The 18823-nt window shown below is 56.0% G+C and overlaps 1 protein-coding gene across 2 annotated transcripts in view; it reads left to right on the forward strand.

Annotated features, from left to right (window-relative positions):
- Positions 1-479: 479 nt before the first annotated feature.
- Positions 480-18823, forward strand: part of SECISBP2 (SECIS binding protein 2) — a 43910-nt gene continuing 25566 nt past the window's right edge. Inside the window, exons 1-10 of one of the 2 annotated variants that reach the window (XM_059412095.1) lie at positions 480-580; positions 1412-1557; positions 5895-6144; positions 6377-6500; positions 7832-8049; positions 10652-10733; positions 12408-12610; positions 15510-15635; positions 16810-16899; positions 18142-18274. In XM_059412095.1, coding sequence (XP_059268078.1) covers positions 545-580; positions 1412-1557; positions 5895-6144; positions 6377-6500; positions 7832-8049; positions 10652-10733; positions 12408-12610; positions 15510-15635; positions 16810-16899; positions 18142-18274 — 1408 coding nt within the window. In that variant the 5' untranslated portion in view covers positions 480-544. The remainder of the gene's footprint in view (positions 581-1411; positions 1558-5894; positions 6145-6376; positions 6501-7831; positions 8050-10651; positions 10734-12407; positions 12611-15509; positions 15636-16809; positions 16900-18141; positions 18275-18823) is intronic. The other variant, XM_059412096.1, reaches the window with a different exon arrangement.

Below are 18823 nucleotides of genomic sequence, written 5' to 3' on the forward strand. Positions count from 1 at the left end.
AGCCCCTGCGGCTGCCCGGGAGGCCGGCGGGGCGGGGCGGGGCCCGCGGTAGCCGCCGGACCTGGCGGTGCATGCACCAGCCCCGCGGGCAGCCGCAGACGGCGGCGCCGGTGCCCTCCCCTCGCTCCCGGCCCGCCCGCCCGCCCGGCCCGGCTGCTCGCAGTGGTGCGTGGCCGCGCCGTCTGGGAATTCTCGTCCTTGCGCGCCGCCCAGTGCTCCTGCCCCGGGCGCTTCCCTGCGCCAAGGCCTCCTGGGCCTGAGTCCACGTCCTCCGCTTCGGGTGCCCCCGGCCAGGCGGCGTCCGGGGACGCCCGAGGTCTCTAACGGAGGGCGGCCGCCGCCTCGCGGGACCAGGGCGGCCCGCGCGCCCACTTCCGGTCGGAAGCAGGGGTCGGGGGCGGGCCTGGGTGCGTTTCTGTGACGCACTTCCTGGCGCCCGCTCGGAAGGCGGAAAAGCGGGGAGTCCGGGCGCCGCGCGTCCGAGCCGCCGGCCGACGGGGCGGCTGCCGGCCTCCGGGGCCGGGCGTCCTCCGAGCCGCGCGCCATGGCGTCGGAGGGGCCTCGGGAGCCCGTGGGCGAGGTGAGCACGGCGCCCCGCAGCGGGGGCGGGCGCGGGCGGGGTCAGCGCGGGGCGGCGGCGGCCGCGGTTAGCGGGGCAGGCCCGGGACTGCGCCCCCGCCCCGGGTCGCCGCGCTCGCGCCGGGGCGCCCCGCAGACGTTGGCGGCAGCGCGGGCGTCCGCTCGGCCTGCCCGGCCGCACCGCTAGACGAGCCCTGGCGGCCGCCGCGACCCGCGCTCGGACGGACCGGAAGGCGCCGAGGTCAGCCTCGCGGGGCGGCCGCGGCCGCGGGAAGAGCCGCTGCTGCGGTCCCGTCCCGGGCTTGCTGACCCGCGGCGTCCTGGCGGGGCTGGCCTTGGCTCCTGAGCGGAGGCGCTTCGCCGACGGACGGGACAGGGTCTGCCGTGGGCATAAGGCTCCGCACCGCGGCGGACTGTCGGCGGCCGCCGGTCAGCGGCCGGGCCTGCCCCGCGGTGCTCGGTGCTCGGTGCTCGGTGGCCGCGGCGGGGACGCGACAGCGCGCGCAGGCCGAGGCTGTCGCAGCCCCGTCGGCCGGCGCGGACTCCGTCCCGTCTCCCCGCTGGCCCTCGGCCTCCCGCACCCGTCCTCACTGGCGCGCAGGGCGCGGCCTGGGCGGCACCGGCACCGGCTCCGGCACCGGCTCCGGCACCGGCACCGGGGGAGCTGGTTCGCCGCCCGACTCTTGCTTCCGCGGGACGCAGCGTTTGAGCCGCAGACACTCCCGGGACCGGCCGCCGTGCCGCAGGAACCCGGCGCCGCTCCGTGGGATTTGTGCTCACGTCTGCTTCACACCCAGATGCACGTCGTCAGCCGCACCCCGTTTTCCCTCAGGGCGTCAAGTTGTCCGCGGATGTGAAACCGTTCGTCCCCAAATTGGCTGGGCTCAGCGCGGCGTGGCCGGAGTCCTCCGGAGCTGGCGGCTTCCCCGGCTGTGCGGCCGCCTACCACCCGCCTGTTCCGGAGCGCCCGGGGCCTGGGTACGTATCCGCCTCCTGTCCGCCCTCCGCGGGCACTGGCGGGGATTCCAGGGCGAGGGGCTGCACCTGACGTGGCCAGCGTTCTCAGAACGACGCTGCTCCTCGGCCGAGAAGGGCCAGAGGCAGTGGCGCAGCCCACTGCGTCCAGCCCCGAAAACACCAACTTCAGCTCTCGCACCCACGTTGTTTTGGGCAAAGGACGTGTGCAGGTTGCCTTGCATTCCCTAGTGGGAAATGCAGTTTTCAGGTTCCTTTGTGCTTGGGGTCGGAACTGTGTCCCGTGCCCCGGGGAGATGCGTGCTGGGGACGCCGAGAGGAGGGGGCAAAGGCGAGCCCAGAGAAATCCGCGCTGCGGTTGTGACACCGTGAAATCCTGCGGGGGCGGAGTGCGGCTCGCACCGTGGCTGCTCCCTCTGGGGGAAGTTGTTTGGGACTGGCTGAGCTTTGCTTTTTACTGCTTTTCTTTGTAAATGTCCTGGGCAGCGTCTAGAAGCTTGGGTCATAAAATTCTCCTAAATCTGTATTGAAAGAAGGCTTATGTTGGCTTGGCGATTTTCCTTTTTCTTCTCAAGTCTCGCTCTTTAGGAATCTATACAATGGTTTCCATTAATAGCTGAATCTAGAAAGCCGTGCCTTCAGCCCTGCATGTAATTGTGTAGAATACCTGATTTTTAACGGCCTGCATCACCTTTGTGATGTCAGAGTCCTTGTCTGTATGTTCCCTTGCTGGGGTCGCACATGTTTCCTTTTCATGCCTGCATAGTGTCGATCGTACACTTCGTACAAATTCTAGGCTTGTGTTCACAGGGACAAAGTTTGGAATGAATAATAAAACCATCGAGCGGTTTGGTATATATACGTTGTATTTTTTGACCAAGTTGAAATTCTGCCTCTGTGCTTTGCTAGGAACACTCAGGTCTTCCCCTGTGATTTCATCCTTTGTTAGAGGAAGGTTGGCATGGGTCTCATCTGAGCTGTTCCCTACCTTGGGTGGTTCACAAAGTAAAGTATAAAATATATTTCATTCAGTGAGAAGGATTCGAAGCCGTTTGTTTCGGGTGGGATTCCAGTTAGCCAAAGTGAAGGTGGAAAACGTTCCTACAGCTGAAGTAATGTTCTGGGAGTAGCATGAATCCAGAAGAATCAGAAGCTTAAGGGTGTGCACTGTTGAATTTAAAAATTAGGTATTTTTTTTTTTTTTTTTTAAAGATTGTATTTATTTATTTGACAGAGCATGAGAGTGGAGAAGGTCAGAGAGAGAAGCAGACTCCCTGCTGAGCAGGGAGCCCGATGCGGGACTCGATCCCAATCCCAGGACGCCGGGGTCATGACCCGAACCGAAGGCAGTCGCTTAACCGACTGAGCCACTCAGGTGCCCTAAAAATTAAGTTTTTTATACTCTTTTTTTGGCTTTAATTTTTTTTCTTTTAATTACATATAACCTAGGAAAAGATTGGCTGACAGTATTCCTGCCTGATGAGAAAACAGTTAAGGACAAAAGAGGTGTGAAAGCAGAGGGGCAGGGTTAGGAAGGACAGGAGCCTTTGAAGGGGACAGAATGGGGATGCGTATTTGAGAACCGATGACCTCGTCCATTCTGATGGAGGCTGAGACACCTGCCCGAGCCGGGTTTCCTGTGAATGAGGCTCGCCCCTGCGGGGAAAGAGCCGCGTGCGCTTTTCCCTAGGGAGCAGCGTGGTCTTTCCTGCCTTTCCCGTGCCTGTGCCAGGCCACGAGGTGGGCAGGCAGCGTCGTGTTACTTGACACCTGAGAAGCTGGGGCCAGAAACGTGTGGTCATTCAGGTGGGCAGTGCCCGAAGCAGAATGAGCGTCTGTGCCTCTGGCCTGCACCCCTCGAGCTCCCCAGAGCTGCCACTGCCGCGGGGACGAGTGTTTGCTGAGCACTTCAGCCTGCTGCAGTCCGTGGTCCGCTCTGGGCACTGCTGAGGGAGTCTCGGCTGTGAGAACTAGTATCCCTGCACAGAGTGTGGCTGGAGGAGCTGCTGGGGCTGAGCCCTGCCTGACGGCGGGGGCGCCTGGAGGGCGCCTGGAGGGCGTGGGAGCAGCCCCCGTGCTCCAAGCAGGCCCCGGGTCGGCCGCAGGGACCCGGTGTGCTGGGCAGGAGGTGGGGCACGGCTGGCTGTGTCTTACGCGCTTTCGGGCCGCTCACTCCTGGATTCTTTCCGCTTGAAGACTTGGCCTGGGTTCCAGGCACTGAAGCTAGGGAAGAAGTACACGGAGCCCTGCGGCCTGGGAAGGCCTCTGGGGGTCCGGGTGGTGTTGGCAGGAGAGAGGCTGTGGCGGTTGCTGGCTGAGTACATGCAGGGTTGGGGGTGGGAAGAGGGGCCGTTTGGGGTCCAGCAGCACAGCCTGGACTCCAGTGCCCATTAGAGGACAGGGAACTGGTGAGTGGGGCCACCTGGGGGCTGAGTGAGGCCTGGAGCTGGCCGAGGTGTCCGTATGTGAAGTCTGAGCAGACCGAGGAGGGGTCTAGGTCCGTCTGACTGGAGAGGAAGGAGATGTGGAGGAGGGTCCTCCAGGCCGAGCCTTTGGAGTCCAGGCTGGCGGGGCTTTCCCCGGGGTGTGACAGAAGGGCCAGCCCTGCGGATGCCGGGTGAGGAGGGGGTGGCGGGGCTTGCGGGGGGGGGGGGGGGGGGGGGGGGGGGCGCGTGTTGGTGCTGGGGTCCGGCTACGTCGTCGTTTGTGGCAACTGGCATTTTACACGCAAGCTGCCGCGAGCCCCGGGGGTGCTGGGTCGTTGCCGTGAGATTTTACTGGGTGTCGTTTCTGCCTGCCGTTGTTTTGGCCTTGTTGGGAAAGCAAAACGCCAGCTTCCCAGAGGAAGAGAGACCAGTGAGCACTTGTCCAAAGTCGGAGACTAGATTTTGCATCGAGCCAGGATGCACGCCCAGGGCTCTGGGGTCGCGGACGTAGGGTCGCTGGAGGCCGCAGCCTTCACAGCCGCTGGCCCCTGCCTCCCTTTCCTCCTTTAGCTAAACTTCATGGGTCTGTTCATGTGTCTGTGTCTGCAGTTGGACTAGCGCTTCTCTGCGGCGTTTTGCTCTCAGCCCGTGTTTGCCCGCCCCCGTGAGGAACAGACCCTCCCACACCCCTCACGTCCCCCACCCCGCCCTCAGATCTTCTGAGCTTCGGATAAAGTGAAACAGGGACTCGCATCTGGGAGCAGGACGATGCTTTAAATCATTTTCTTTTCTGCAAAGAGCAGCGCTGGGGCAGGTGTGCTGAGACAGGTACCATGTACGGGGTTTTTCTTGGGTTTTCATTAGGAAGAGTTCATTACTGGAGTTCGTGAATGGTCTTCCTGGGTGTGAACTTCCTGTAAAATGTCGCGGGTTCAGAGACCGTGACAGCAGGCCGCCCAGTTAGGAACTGCATGTGCGTGCATGCAGGGAACCTTCTGCTGAGGGTGTCTCAGGGGTGGGTGGTGACTCCTTTGCCCTGTAGTGCAGGCCCTTCCTTGCCCTGGGACAGGACCGTGACTGTGCACTGGAGGGGGCTGCCTGTGCGTGCGCCTGCCGGCAGCCCCGCTGGGAGAGGGTCGCCCGGGTGCCTCGTCAGCAGCTCTGGTTTTCCTACCTATCTGTGGGCCAGCACGCTTTGGGATTCTTTTGATTTTCTACAGGAAGATGTTCAGCTCTGGGAAGTCCCAGAAACATTGGCTGGAGCTCATTTGTGTCTCGGCTCATCTGCTCCGTGTCGGGCCATTGTATCGTCTCTCGTTGCTGGAGGATTGAAGCCTCTCGCTGGATACCAGATTTGCTCACAAAATCAGTGTTAAATTATATTTTGGCCTCGCCTAGCAGTTTGAGCAAACAGGGGGCACGGCGGTGTGCACAGACGGCGCCCGTCTGGCCGGTGCGCTGCAGCTCCCAGGCCAACGGACACAGTGTCCCCTTCGCAGCTCTGGCCCTGCGAGGCCGGAAAGCACAGGATGGGTTGGTCGGGCTGGAGGTCGGATGGGGCGGCGGGGGCTCTGTGAAAGCCCCTCTGCAGGGAGAGTGGTCTGGGTGGCCCTCTGGGCCCCGGTGGCTGCCGGACGCTTCTCAGACGTCTGACAGTGTGGCGGTGCGGAGCTGCGGAGGCGTCCCTGGGCTTCGCTGCTGCCTGTCGCGCTGCCGTCCTGCCGAGGGCGTCAGCCCAGCAGTGAGTGCGGCACCGGTGAGGAGGAGGCCGGAGCCTCTGTTCCACTCTCCGAGGCGTCTCCGTGCCAGAGCCAGCGACCTCAGAAGCACTCGAGGGTTTAACTGTGCTTCTTACGGAAGAGCTCCTGGATTGGTGATGTGAAATCCTCAACTAAAACCTACCTCCTTGTTTAGGCAGAAGCTCTATACTGAAGATGTGGCCTTCGGAGCTTCCGCTTTTCCTCCTCAGTATCTGTCTTCGGAGCTCGCTCTTCATCCCGGCAGCTACTCTCCCTACCCCGCCGAGTGTTCGCAGAGCGTCTGCCCGGTGCCCGGCTCGCCCTATGCTTACGGCCACCCCGGCGCCTACCGAGCTTTCCAGACCGTGAAGCCGCGAGCCGAGCAGACGTGCCCTCTCCCACAAGACCCAAGAGCCCCGTTCAAGGTTCGCTTACCGCCCTGGTGGGGGGTACCGTAGCGTTTAAGATAGAAAGAGCTGGTTGGTTCTCACGTGGTAGTTAAGTATTGTTTATCTTTTTTGTATATTTAGGAACTGATTTGTCTTTATCCGGTTTTGAAACAGTTGTTGTGGATACTTAGTAGGGATTTTCTGCTTTAAGCCTTTTTTCATGGTGCTGGTCTGCTTAATTCACGGGGCTTTTTAATTCTCCCCACAGAAAAAAACGTATGATGAGCAAAAGTTTGACAGCAAGAAGGCGGACGGCTCTCTGTCATCTGATACAAAATCAGTTAGAGGTTCACATCCTGCATCCATTCACGCGGACGCGACCTTGAAACCAGGTGAAAAAGACATACTATCTGATGTCCTGTTGTCCTCCCCCGCCCGCCCCAGAAGTGGCTCTGTTCTTTGTACACCTGTTTCTGCGGATCGGATCGACTCTGGTCGGTCCTGGAGACCTCTCCGCCCAGGGAAGGGCCTGTCGGGGAGGGCGGGGCTCTGTGGTGTGCCCTAGTGTGGCAGGACCTGGCTCAAAGCCACATGGCAAGTAAGTGGCACCCACAGGCCTCGAGACATGTCCTTAAGTAAATCGCAGGCACATCCCTTGGACTATATTTGACGATATTTGTTCCTGAAATAGCTTCTCTGGTGTTCTGTTGGGACACTTTTTTTTTTTTTTTTTAAAGATTTTATTTATTTATTTGACAGACAGGGATCACAAGTAGGCAGAGAGGCAGGCAGAGAGAGAGGGGAAAGCAGGCTCCCCACAGAGCAGAGAGCCCAGTTCGGGGCTTGATCCCAGGATCCTGGGATCATGACCTGAGCCGAAGGCAGAGGCTTAACCCACTGAGCCACCCAGGCGCCCCCATTGGGACACTTTTTAGCAGGTGAGAGAGTTTGCATTTTGAATCCCATCCTGAGCAACAGCCAGCCTGGGGCAGTGTAGTTCCTCAGGGACGTGTCTGCTCCGGCCTTGGAAACTGCTCTTCCAGGCTGTGGCTGAAAGCTAGTGGCTGCAGGGTGGCCGGTGTGGACGAGTGCCGTTTGATGGCTTGTTTATGCAGAGAGCTACACCTTCTGTAATACTGTAGTTACTAGGAATGGCCATTTTATTTACAGGTATAGCTTACATTACTTGGTATAGAAGTTTTTCTCTTTGTGTTGACTTCACTCAGAAACCATTTGGCGCAGGGCACTTTGCGAGGAAAGTTGTGCAGTTAACCGTAGTGACTGGCTTCCTGGCCGTCCAGTCGCATCAGCATTCCAAGTTGACTTCTGCCTGCTTTCTTCCGAAGTTCCTCTCACGTGCGGGAGAGGTATCACTGAGAAGAAATTCGTTGGCGTCGCTGTCAATCTGCGGAACCCTGCAGCGCGTGTGGAGGGTAGTTAGGTCAGGCTGCAGTAGCTAGTTGGCGAGCTGTAGAATTCCGCCTCACAGCTGCAGTGCGCTTTGCTTCCTCCTGCCTGCGGCCCGACCCCAGCAGCCGGCGCTTCCGGCCCTCACTGCGTCCCGTCGCTCCGCAGGCGGCATCGCTGGCAGATGGCGGAGGGCCTCGGACAGGCCCGTGTCGGTGTGTCGGCAGCGAGAGGCGTCTCGCCCTGCGGTTGCGGTGTGCGTCCGGGTCTTCACACAACAGCTACGTTTTCACCCCTTTTGTTTGTGTTCCTACAGACGGTTACCAGAAACGGACAGACAGGAAATCCAGAATCGTTGAGAAAAGTGTGTCTGCCTCCAGACCCGGCCTTGAGTTTACCAGGTTGGACTTCCCTGAACAGCAGGGTGCAGAGACCAGTGAGGTCGCAGAGACGCAGAAGCAGCCCAAGTGGGGCCCTCTGCGCCCCGCCTCGGCCGACCTTCCCCTTCTCCGCGAGGTGGTGCGACCTGCCGAGGTGCGTGCGGGGCCCCCGCTCTGTGTCCCTCCTCCCCTTCTCCTTCCTTCCTTCTCCCCACGCGCCTTGGTAGGTGCCTCTCGGTACGTTCCGTCTTGCCGTGGGGGCCTTGCCGTGCACACAGAGGACCGTCTGCTTGGACTCTTTCCAGCCTGGGGTGGGCCCTAGTACAGCAGATTCTAAAAGAATTGCCGAATGCGCTTCCTGGTGCCTGCTAGCTGCGGGGGACGGGGGTCGGGCTCCGGCACGGTCCCGCTGCGTAGACCGCCCCCGGTGTCCCCTCACTCCCAGCACTGCATTCCCACAGCATGTTTGCAGTAGAGACAAACGGATTCCTTCAGTCCAGCAGTAGTGTGTCAGACTGTGCGGGGTAGCCTCCGGTTCTTCCAGGCTCTCTGTCCGCACCGCGCTCTTGGTGCCATCACCGGCTCCGCAGAAGCATAGTCACGGTGTGGTTTGCTTGCCATTTGACGATTTCTAAAACACCCCGTGCTCCGCATTTGGTCTTGCAGTTTCAGTCCCTCCAGCTTCTAGGAAAAGACGTGCTGAGGTTAGTAGTTCCCGAGGTGGCTTCTCCCCAGTTTCTGCCGAGAGAGGGTGGGAGGGCGAGCGGGAGGAGCCCCCGGCCACCTGTCTGCGGAATGGTGGGCGCTCTGCTTCCTCGAATGCTTGGGTGCCAGGCCACTGACACCCAGCGGCGGGCAGGGCGCCTGCCTTGTGCAGAAGGTACCGCGTCCCGCACGCATTGACCTTGACGCTGTGCGCCGCGACGCGCTTCCCTGTGGCTAAGCCGTGACGAGGGAGGCAGGCAGCCAGCTGGGCTAGAGGACTCTGGTTTGGCAGCCGTGTGACCCCTTTGGTCCGGCTGCGTGTGTGGAGTAGCTGAGGCTCGAGGGGCTGCCTGTGTGCGTCCCTGGTGGTCAGTGCATTAACCCAAGCCTGTGAGCCTCTGGGGAAGTAGGACAGGCCGCCAGGGAGCTGTTGTGTCGTGGTCACCGGCTACACACCTGTCTGGACACGAAGTGAGGCACGTGGCACCGGGTGGAGGGGTCCGTCTGGACTCCTTGCCTGAGGATGCGTTCACACTCTTGAGTTACACGGGGACTTCTAACTTTTTCTTGTAGAACAGACTTTTCTCCCTATTTTAGGGGTATCTTTGAACATGAGAAATTTTTAAAACAGTTGACCCTGAACAGCGGGGGTTTGAGCTGCATTAGACAAGGGTGTTTTTGATAAACACAGGGCAGTACTGTAAACATTTTGTCTTCCTCGTCATTCTCTTAGTGATGTTCTCTTTAGCTTACTGTGCTGTTAGGGTACAGGATGTGACGCAGGTTACGTGTGCTGTGCGTGTTAACTCTTTATGTGGTCGGTCGGGGTTCTGGTCAGTAGTAGGCTGTTAGTCGTTTTGGGGGGTCAGAAGTTCCATGTGGAGTTTCGTGTCTCCAGGGGTCAGTACCCCAACCCCCATGTTGCTCAAGGCTCACCTCTGTCTGAAGTTGTTCAAGAGAAAACCGTGTTAATCACCTAAATCTTTTTTTAAAGGTGCGTTGTGGGGCCTGAGGGGATCCCCTCAGTTTGAAGATAGGCACATGTAGGACTTTGTGTTTGCGTTTTTAAGACTTTTAGCATTTTTCCATGTCATTAAGTAGTTTTTGAAAACCTGTTGCACTGACCCTTGATGGATGTGTGTGTAATTACTGTAACGCTCTCGGACAGGTGAGCCATGGTGAGCAGGTAAGTTGTATTCAGAGAACGGGCTGTTTCAGTAATTTTACTTTTTGTTACTGGGCTCCGATTTAGTGAATCAGACAAGTGGGACACGTTTGGAAGGCTCTGAGCTTTACAGTGTAAGCCCGTTCAGATTTGAATGGATCCGTTCCCTTTCACCCTGAGTGCTGTGCTCACCCCGAGCTCACCCTGACGTCTGTCTGCGTGTGCTCACCCGCCCGTGTCTCATTTGCTGCCTCGTGTTTTTGTACATTTGTCGTCTCTGTGGACCTTCTCAGGGATTTTTTGGGACTTTGGTGCGTGGGCATGGTGCACAGTGCCCCCCTGCCAACCCCAGGCAGGGGCCCTGCAGCCTACGTGGTGGGGGCACACTTGTGCTGATGCAGAACTTGTCGTGTAGTTAGGAAGCTGTGTGGTGCGCGTGCTCTGATCCCCTCCGTGGGGCCTGTTCTCCCCCTGGCAGAGAAGTAGGGGACACTGCGGGCTCAGCTGAACACTGTGGGTGGCTTCTACAAGGAGTGAAATTTGATGTTAGGTATGTTTTTACTTATCTGGGATTTTTTTTTTTAAGAGCTTGAGAGCTGGGTGGGGGCATGATGGGATGGGCAGGAGGAGGAGGAGAGCGAGAATCCTCAGTAGACTCCACACCCACTGCCGCGCCCGACGTGGGGCTTGGTCTCACAGCCCTGAGATCGTGACTTGAGCTGAAACCAGGAGTCGGAGGCTTAACAGACTGCGACACCCGGGCAACCTGGAATTTTTAATTAGCGTTTATTTTGGAGATTTTACAAATGGCAGGGGAAGCTGTATTTAAAAATTAAGTGACTACTTTCAGTTTGAAATGGTAAGAAGATGCTGGTTTGCCTTTTAGGGTGAAGGGGCGGTGAGAAGCACGGGCACAGCGGAGTCCGTGGCCAGCCGCGCTGTGGCCGGGCCCTCCTCCTGCACCAGAGGTAAGAGGGGCTGCCGCGGCCTTAAGATAGCAGCACACTGTTGTGCAGGCCCAGTGCCTCAGAAGGGGTTTTCTTCTGAAGCCTTCTCTAAGGCAGCTGGGTGCGGACAAGGTGGTCTCACCGTGAGAAGCTGTGAGTGATACACGAGATCCCACATTGTTGGGCGGGGGGCGCAGAGTGGAGGCAATGAACTCCACGTGAAACGTCTGCTTTTGTTCAGTTAAGGAGGAATTTGATGAACTCAGAAATGACTGTTTCCCGACGTGTAGCCTGCACCAGTGGTTCCATAGTTCTAGGTGCAGGACCCCTCAGCACCCTTTAAAAAGCCCCAGAGAGCTGTTTATTTGCACGATAGTGATTCGTAGTAGCAGTATTCAAAGTTAGAATTGAGAAATTCTTAATATTACTTCATTATTCTCTTATAAGTAACAATAATAAACCATTACCTGTTAATGTAGCTTTTTTTTTTTTTTTTTTTAACGATTGATTTATTTATTGTAGAGAGATGGGGAGAGAGGCAGGGAGAGAGAATCTCAAGCAGACTCCCTGCCAAGCACAGAGCCCAGCATGGGGCTCGATCCCAGAACACCCTTGACCTGAGTGGAAGTCAAGGGTCAAATGCTCTACTGACTCAGCCGCCCCGGTGTCCCAACATAGCATATTGTTATGAAAAGTAGCTTTTCCAAAGTTAGACCGTAGCCAAGAGAGCAGCGTTTGTCATGTGTGCAACTCTGCAGCCGGCCCAGGGCGGCCTCGGCCATGGTGGTTTCACTGTCCCGTGTTGCGCGGCATCCTGGAAACCCCACTGGACACTCAGGAGCAGGAGCGTGGGGGTGGTGCAGGGCCTGTTCCTCCCGTCAGGGAAATGGTTTTGACCTAGGACCCCTGGAAGGCTCTTGAGGGCCTCAGAGCGTACTTAGAGATCTGGCCGGGCTGCTCCAGGGTGACGTATCAGAGCGCGTTCAGTTATTCTGCCTTTAATCTTTCTGAGTAGCTTGTCCTAACGAGACATTTTTACAGAATTATTCATGATGTGTCCACAAGCGTGTGTTCTTTTCCGTTCTCACGTGTGGTATGTGTGTGCTTTGGTAGAAACCTTCATGTAAAAGGGGACTTGAACGGTGTGTAGCTCGAAAGCATTCCATCTCGTCCACTGGAGGGTCGCCCCTGGCTGCCCAGGGTCGGCCCGGGCCCTCTTCTGTCTGGGCTGCCTAGGGAGAAGCGTGGCTGTACTTGGGCCTGAGGTTGAAAAAGAAATTACCACTTGTTCTGGTAGCTGAGGACCATGATCTTTGACTTTGGGTGTTATTGGTACACAGCAAGCTTAGTAGGGCCAAAACTTGATCTTTGCCCTATTAATTTTTGTGTGTTTGTCATGTGGACCTAATTGTGGATTGTTACTTTTTAACCAGAACTATGGTTTGTCTACCCACCCGCACCTCCGAATTAAAGAGCCAGTTGCTAGGAAAATCACGCAGCCTACAAGTTAACTCAGCATGCGTGTTCCCAGAAGAAAGCTTAGCAAATGCTCTAGTTTCCAAGAGAATGTTTGGAGCACCAGTCTGAATTTAATTATGCTCTGAGTAATGACCTCACGTAATGTGTGTTTAGAATTTCTAAGCAGTTTTATTTTACCGTTGGGATGGCTCATGCACTTTGGTTATCTTTGAGCAGAGCTCTCTTGGACACCAATGGGTTATGTCGTTCGGCAGACGTTATCTACAGAACGGTCTGCAGCCCCTAAAAACGTTACTTCCGTGATAAACCGAGAGACGCTCGCTTCGTCCGCAGACCCTCGGAGCGTCAGTATGTCACCACCTGAAGTTTTATCTTCGGATCCTTCCTACAAAGAGAAACACGCCCACTCCGCTAAGAAGGTATGTGTCGTGTTGGCTTATGTTGGTCTTCTGTGCCCCTGTATAGTCTGTTTTCTCAGATCCTAACAAAGTGTTGCATTCTGTGCTGTAGTCGCTAATGTGAGTTGGTTGTACTCGTATCTTGAGAAAAGCAGAACCCCAGTCAGGGAGCACAAGTGGTAGCTTTCCGAGTACGGGGCGGTGTTGGTTTTACACCCGTGCTCTTTTTTTTTTTTTTTTTTTTTTTTTAAGATTTTTATCTATTTATTTGACAGAGAGAGATCACAAGTAGGCAGAGAGGCAGGCAGAGAGAGAGAGAGGAGGAAGCAGGCTCTCCATGAGCAGAGAGCCTGATGTGGGACTCGATCCCAGAACCCTGAGATCATGACCTGAGCCAAAGGCAGAGGCTTAACCCACTGAGCCACCCAGGTGCCCCCTACACCCGTGCTCTTAAAGCATCTGTGACCCTGTTCTGGAAGATCAGCATCCAGAGATACTGCAGAACGTCACACTCTGGCATATGGAGTCCTGCTCTCCTGCCTCCTAGTCTTTTATCTCTTGTATTTAAATTGCTTTTACTTACTAGGGTGAGGCCAGCAAGACAGCTGAATTCCACCTTTTGTGGTCGCCTGGGGTAGGTTACTGATTTCTGGTTGATGGCCGCTGTAGTAAGACAGCATCGCAGAATCCTTTTTCCATTTCAGTTCAGATGTTAAGCTGTCATTTTCATCGGTCCCTGGATTTATTTCTCCACGAGCCTTTCTTTCTGGTCTAGATTTTGTTCTTTTTTTTTTTTTAAAGATTTTATTTATTTATTTGACAGAGAGAGATCACAAGTAGGCAGAGAGGCAGGCAGAGAGAGAGGAGGAAGCAGGCTCCCCGCTGAGCAGAGAGCCCGATGCGGGACTCGATCCCAGGACCCTGAGATCATGACCTGAGCTGAAGGCAGCGGCTTAACCCATTGAGCCACCCAGGCGCCCCTAGATTTTGTTCTTGATTTTCATGGTGTGTTGGTACATTACTTTAGGTGGGGATGTGGCCATGTTTGCTGATGTGCAGTGACGCCCTTTCTAAGAGAACAGTTTCTGTTCCCCACAGTGTCACAGATCACCCCGTACAAACGGGAGCTGTGCTGACGGAGGGGAAGTGTGCTGCTGACAGTTAGAGCGAAGTCAGACCTGGGAGCCTGTCCTTACCGCTTATGAACAGCGTGAAGGACCTGGGAGCCGCAGGCCAGACCCTCTCTGAGCACTTGTGGCGCCGCCAGCCATGGGCATGTGGGCGTAGGCGGCGCGGCAGGGCTCAGGCTGGGGCCGCCGCTCGGCTGCCGTCTCGCTCTCTGAACCAGGCTTCCTCATGCACGGTTCAGATTCTTAGAGTTAATAGTAATGATTTTGTTTTATTTTCCCATAAACTTTTTTTTTTTTTTTTTTTAAGATTACATTTAAGAGAGAGCAAGAGCACGAGCAGGGAGAAGCAGGCTCCCCGCTGAGCACGGAGTCCGATGCGGGGCTTGATCCCAGAGCCCTGGGATCATGACCTGAGCTGAAGACAGACTTTTAACCAACTGAGCCTCGTAGGCGCCCCTAAAATTGGTTTTCTAATTATAAGTGTGGGGAAAGTTTATTTTAGGAAAGTTCTAAGATAAAAATTTAGATCACCTGTAGTCTTACAACCTAGGGGTGTGGTCTCCTGCATAACGGGGGTCGTAGGGTCGGGATGGTGTTTTCCTCTGAAACTGTGTTGTGAGCTCTTATTACTGAAATAGCGAACGTAAGCCACAAAGAGCCACTTAGGACCGAGACGTCTTCCCTTTGCTGCCGGCTCCTCGGAAGCCTGCGTTAACGACAGGATATATATTCTACCTCAGGCTTCTCAGAACATCAGCACAGAGAGCTTTGTTTTTTAAGTTTTTTTTTTTTTTTTTTCTTTTAAACAAAAATGAGGCCATATGAGACCATTCTACACTCTCATCTTTCAGAGTTGACCTTTTCACTTCACAAGATGTCAGGGGCAGGTCCTCTAGGTCAGGAGGTGAACGTTCTTAGGGACAGTCCCCGCCGGGGATAAAGCAGGGCCCCCGACGAGGAAGGGCCCTGCTCTCTGGTAGACCGGCGTGGCGCAGTCTGGTCGCGATGGGTGCTCCAGAAGGCCTGGCGGGGGACATGGAGACGGGCCGGCTCTTGAGCTGGAATGACCGCGCAGGCCTGGCCTGGATCCTGGTGTGAGGCTGAGGTGTGTTTGAGCTGACGGGGAGGGAGGGTGGGAGCTGTGGGGTCACATTCAGCAGCTGTGGGATGGGCGCAGACGTTTGTGTGATTTGAAGGCTCCACAGGGGATTCAGATGTGTGATTGGGTTTAAGGACCACCAGGCTGCTAGGAATGGCCCCGTCCGGGTTTATTTTATTTACTTTATTTTTAAAGACTGTTTATTAAAGAGCACTCACAAGTGTACATAAGTAGGGGGAGTGCAGAGGGAGAGGGAGAAGCAGACTCCCTGCTGAACAGGGAGCCTGATGTGGGACTTGATCCCAGGACACTGGGATCATGACCTGAGCTGAAGGCAGCCACGGAACCCTCTGAGCCACCCAGGCTCCCCCAGCACACCTGGATTTATGAAAAGGCTTTGGGTTGGTATTAAGAGATGGTAAAATGATCTCTTCCGGCCCAGAAGTAGGGATACCAAGTCTGCCAGTTTCAAAGTAATTGGATAGGACAGCTTTTTCAGCAGATTTCTTTTCCTTGCGAAGTACTGTCCTGAGTGCTCGTCTTCGGAAAACAGAGGTGAGGAGCCCAGCTCTGAACAGAGCCGCCTTCTGGCTGAGCAACTTGGTATCTCCAGTTTGCTCCAGTTCGTGGAAGGACACATTCTCGCGAGTGTCTTATAAACTCATGACTTTGCTGTGTTTTTTCTCTCTAGTCCAGAGCATCCCGTGGCGGTGATCCTGACCAGAATGAAGGCTCAAGAAAGCACAAGAAAAAGAAAGAGAAGTCTAAATCAGAGTACGAAGTCCTGACGACGGTTCAGGAGCCGCCAAAGATTGAAGTACGTTTCTCTTTATTATGCTTTTCATGGTCTAAGACATGGGCCCGCCCCAGCAGACGTACAGACCCGCACAGGCTTCCGAAGGGAGACTCCCCAGCACTTCCTTCCGTACTCTTCGCCCCGTGCTACAGGGAATAGGTGCCCCCGGTGTTCTCCCCTTGGGCGGCCCCGCGCAGCGGCAGGGCGCGTGCGGAGTCGAGAGCCGGGTGCCTGCGGGGAGAGCCGGTCTGCGGGTGCCGCGGTGCTCACGCTGGCTCCTCAGTGTCTTGGTTCCCGTTCCCCCTTGCTTTGGCGTGCTGGCGCCTGCAGGGTCTTCTTTTCTGTCCAGACATGTGACTGTGATGTGCTTCACTCGGGGGAAAATGAGACTCCCATAACCCCATCCTGGGCCCTGGCCGAGAGAATTCCACAGACCTGCAGAATCCCTCTGGGCACTGTTCTCCTGCGGTGCCACAGGGCAGCCTCTGTGCTGCGGGGAGTCGCCCTGGGTTCACACTCCGTGCCAGGCTCAGCCTGACTCCCGGTGCTCGGCTCTGCTGCCTGCCCTCCGGCTTAGGGCCAAACCTGAGACTTTCCCACAAACCTGGGGGCTCCCAGAGCTCTTGGCGCACTCCCTTGAGGACACTGGGGTCGCGTGTGTGAAGACCTGTGATCCTGACAGAGTGTTAATAATTTGGGCCAACAAATAATTCACGGAGTTCTGCTCCCCTGTCCCACGTCACTTCTCTGAGTCATGTAAAATGCTAACGAAAGCATCTAAGGTGTTTTTAAATGACTTCACCGTTGTCATTAGAGGCCTGTTGCCCTATTTTCTATTTCATTTCTATTGTCTAGTCTGGGAGCAGCGCACGGGACTAGAGCAGTACTCCCGAGACTAGACCAACGGGTACTCTAACGGAAGCGCAGTTGAAGGCTGGGTGCTGGAACACTGTGCCCGGGGGCCCAGGGCCCCCACAGCCTTGGGGCCCCCGCCCACTTGCTCTCTAGGGCAGTGGGATCGGAACTGTGGTCTTTAAATCAATTTCTAAGAGTAAAACGGTTTGGGGCGGTTTGAGGTCTCCTTGTGAGCTCTGTGGGAGCTGGTGACAGAGATCCCGGGCAAGGAACAGCTCGCACGTGGGCACACTCGGTTCTCGTGATCCGCCAAGAGCTCAAGGGTATGTGGTTTACTTAGGATGCCGAGGAGTTCCCCAATCTGGCTGTTGCGTCTGAAAGAAGAGAGAGAGTAGCGTCTCCGAGATGTCAGGCCAGACAGCAGGCCCAGGTAAGTTTTAGATTGACGCGGTCATTGCTTTAGGCTTAACTCTTCCTGCTTAACTAAACTCTTGAGAAAAAAGTATCTTCCAGACTTTTGTATGTACGAGAAAGGTGGTTTTGTTTTGATTTCTTTCTTCACTGGAGAATCACACACGGGTGTCGACGCTCTAAGTGCACTGTTGTGTCACCGTCGTGAGAAGACGGCAGTATGCCACTGCTGCATCAGGAGGCGGCACAGACGGCCTGGCGGTCTCCGGCGGAGAGTGGGAAAAGTTGGCTGTTTATTTGGAAACAGGAATTGCGTTGTGAGGCGGCAGAGTCTGACAAAACAAAAAGGAGGCCCCCCCTCCCTGCAAATTCAACCCTGAGTGCTCAGTACAAGGTGAAGAGGGGGCTCTCCTTGAGCCCCTGCCCTGCGGTGGATTTGCGGATGAACTTGTGATTCGTCATCCAGGTGGAGAACTCGTACACTTGGCCCCATTTCTCCACGAGTCTCCAGCACTTTCACTGCCATTTGGCCTTCGGAAGTGGGGGCGGTATTTTCGCATTTGTGAGCAGTAAGACTCTGAACGTTGTGCAGATTCCCTGGGATTCCTGTGGTCCAGTTTGGTCCTCTCCTGTCCCTGCCCGCGGAGTCTCTGTAGCCACCTGTGTGGCACGTCGCGCTCGCCTGGTGACGTGGGCCCACGGCTGGGCAGGAGAGGACGTGCCGAGGGCAGGTGTGCTGCAGCTGCCCGTGTCCGAGGACCCCAGATCACAGCCCTTTCAGAGTAGCATGTGTTTCAAGTAGAGCACAGCTCGTGCCTGAATTGCACGCCTGCCACATGCATTTTGACTTGTGTAAATTCTTGGTCCCAGCCCGCTGACTTCATGGCATCCGGTTGGCTCTCTGATGCAGTCGGAAGTTGCGTGGTGCCCGTGAGACAGTTACACCCATCAGTTGGCCTCAAACACGGACTCCCGCTGCCACAGACTCCGCACACGTCCTCGTGTCCTACCTGGGGGTGTGCGCCTGCACCGTGTGGGTGCAGACGGAGCACCGTGGGGGCTGGAAGGGGAGGGGAAGAAACCGCCGCAGTCCCCTTGAAAGATGATGTAGCATTATCTGGATTTTTCTTTAAATTTTTAGATTTTTAATGGTTGCTATATAGAGGTTTCATTTTATCTTTTATGACTTTTTGTTGTGAAGTGAAAAGCACGGTTTGTAAAATACGCCACCCTAAGAAAGCTTCTGACTCTAATTCTTTAGAACAGTTATAAAAATAGTGGAAAGAAGAGCCAGATTCCAGTGCAGTTGGATTTGGGGGGCATGCTGGCGGCCCTGGAGAAGAAGCAGCACTCCCAGAGCGCGAAGCCGTCCTCCAGACCTGTGGTGTTCTCGGGTAAGTGCAGCTTTTCGTCTCCGAGGGATGGCCGGGCGTCTGTCGGGCAGGCCGCTCTGCTCGGTCTCTGCAGTTGGAAGCGTGTGTGTGGGGTCCGAGGGCATGGCACTGGGGTGGGATAGCTCGGGAGTCCAGAAATAAACCCACATAACCGTGGCCAGTGAGTTTTTGACCAAAATATGTTCGTTAAAAGAACAAGGAACAGTTTTGAAAAATGGTGACGGGGGACAGCTGGATTTCCACCTGCTGGAGAAAGCCAGACTCCCGCCTCACCCCGTGTGTGGCAGTTCGCGAGGAGCGATGACCTGAAGCAAGCACAAGGTCCGCAGAGGCCTTAGAAGAACACGGAGGTGGGGCGCCTGGGCGGCTCCGTTGGTGAAGCGTCCAGTCTCGGTTTTGGCTCAGGTCGTGATCTCAGCTCGGGCTCCGTGCGGGGCGGGGAGTCTGCTCGGGAGTCTCTCTCATAACAACACAAAGTAAATTTCACGACCTGTGCTTAGGCAGTGGATTTTTAGCTAGGACACCAAAAGCACAGGCCACAAAAGCAAA

Source organism: Mustela nigripes, chromosome 9, assembly GCF_022355385.1.
Source record: "Mustela nigripes isolate SB6536 chromosome 9, MUSNIG.SB6536, whole genome shotgun sequence".
NCBI lineage: Eukaryota > Metazoa > Chordata > Mammalia > Carnivora > Mustelidae > Mustela > Mustela nigripes.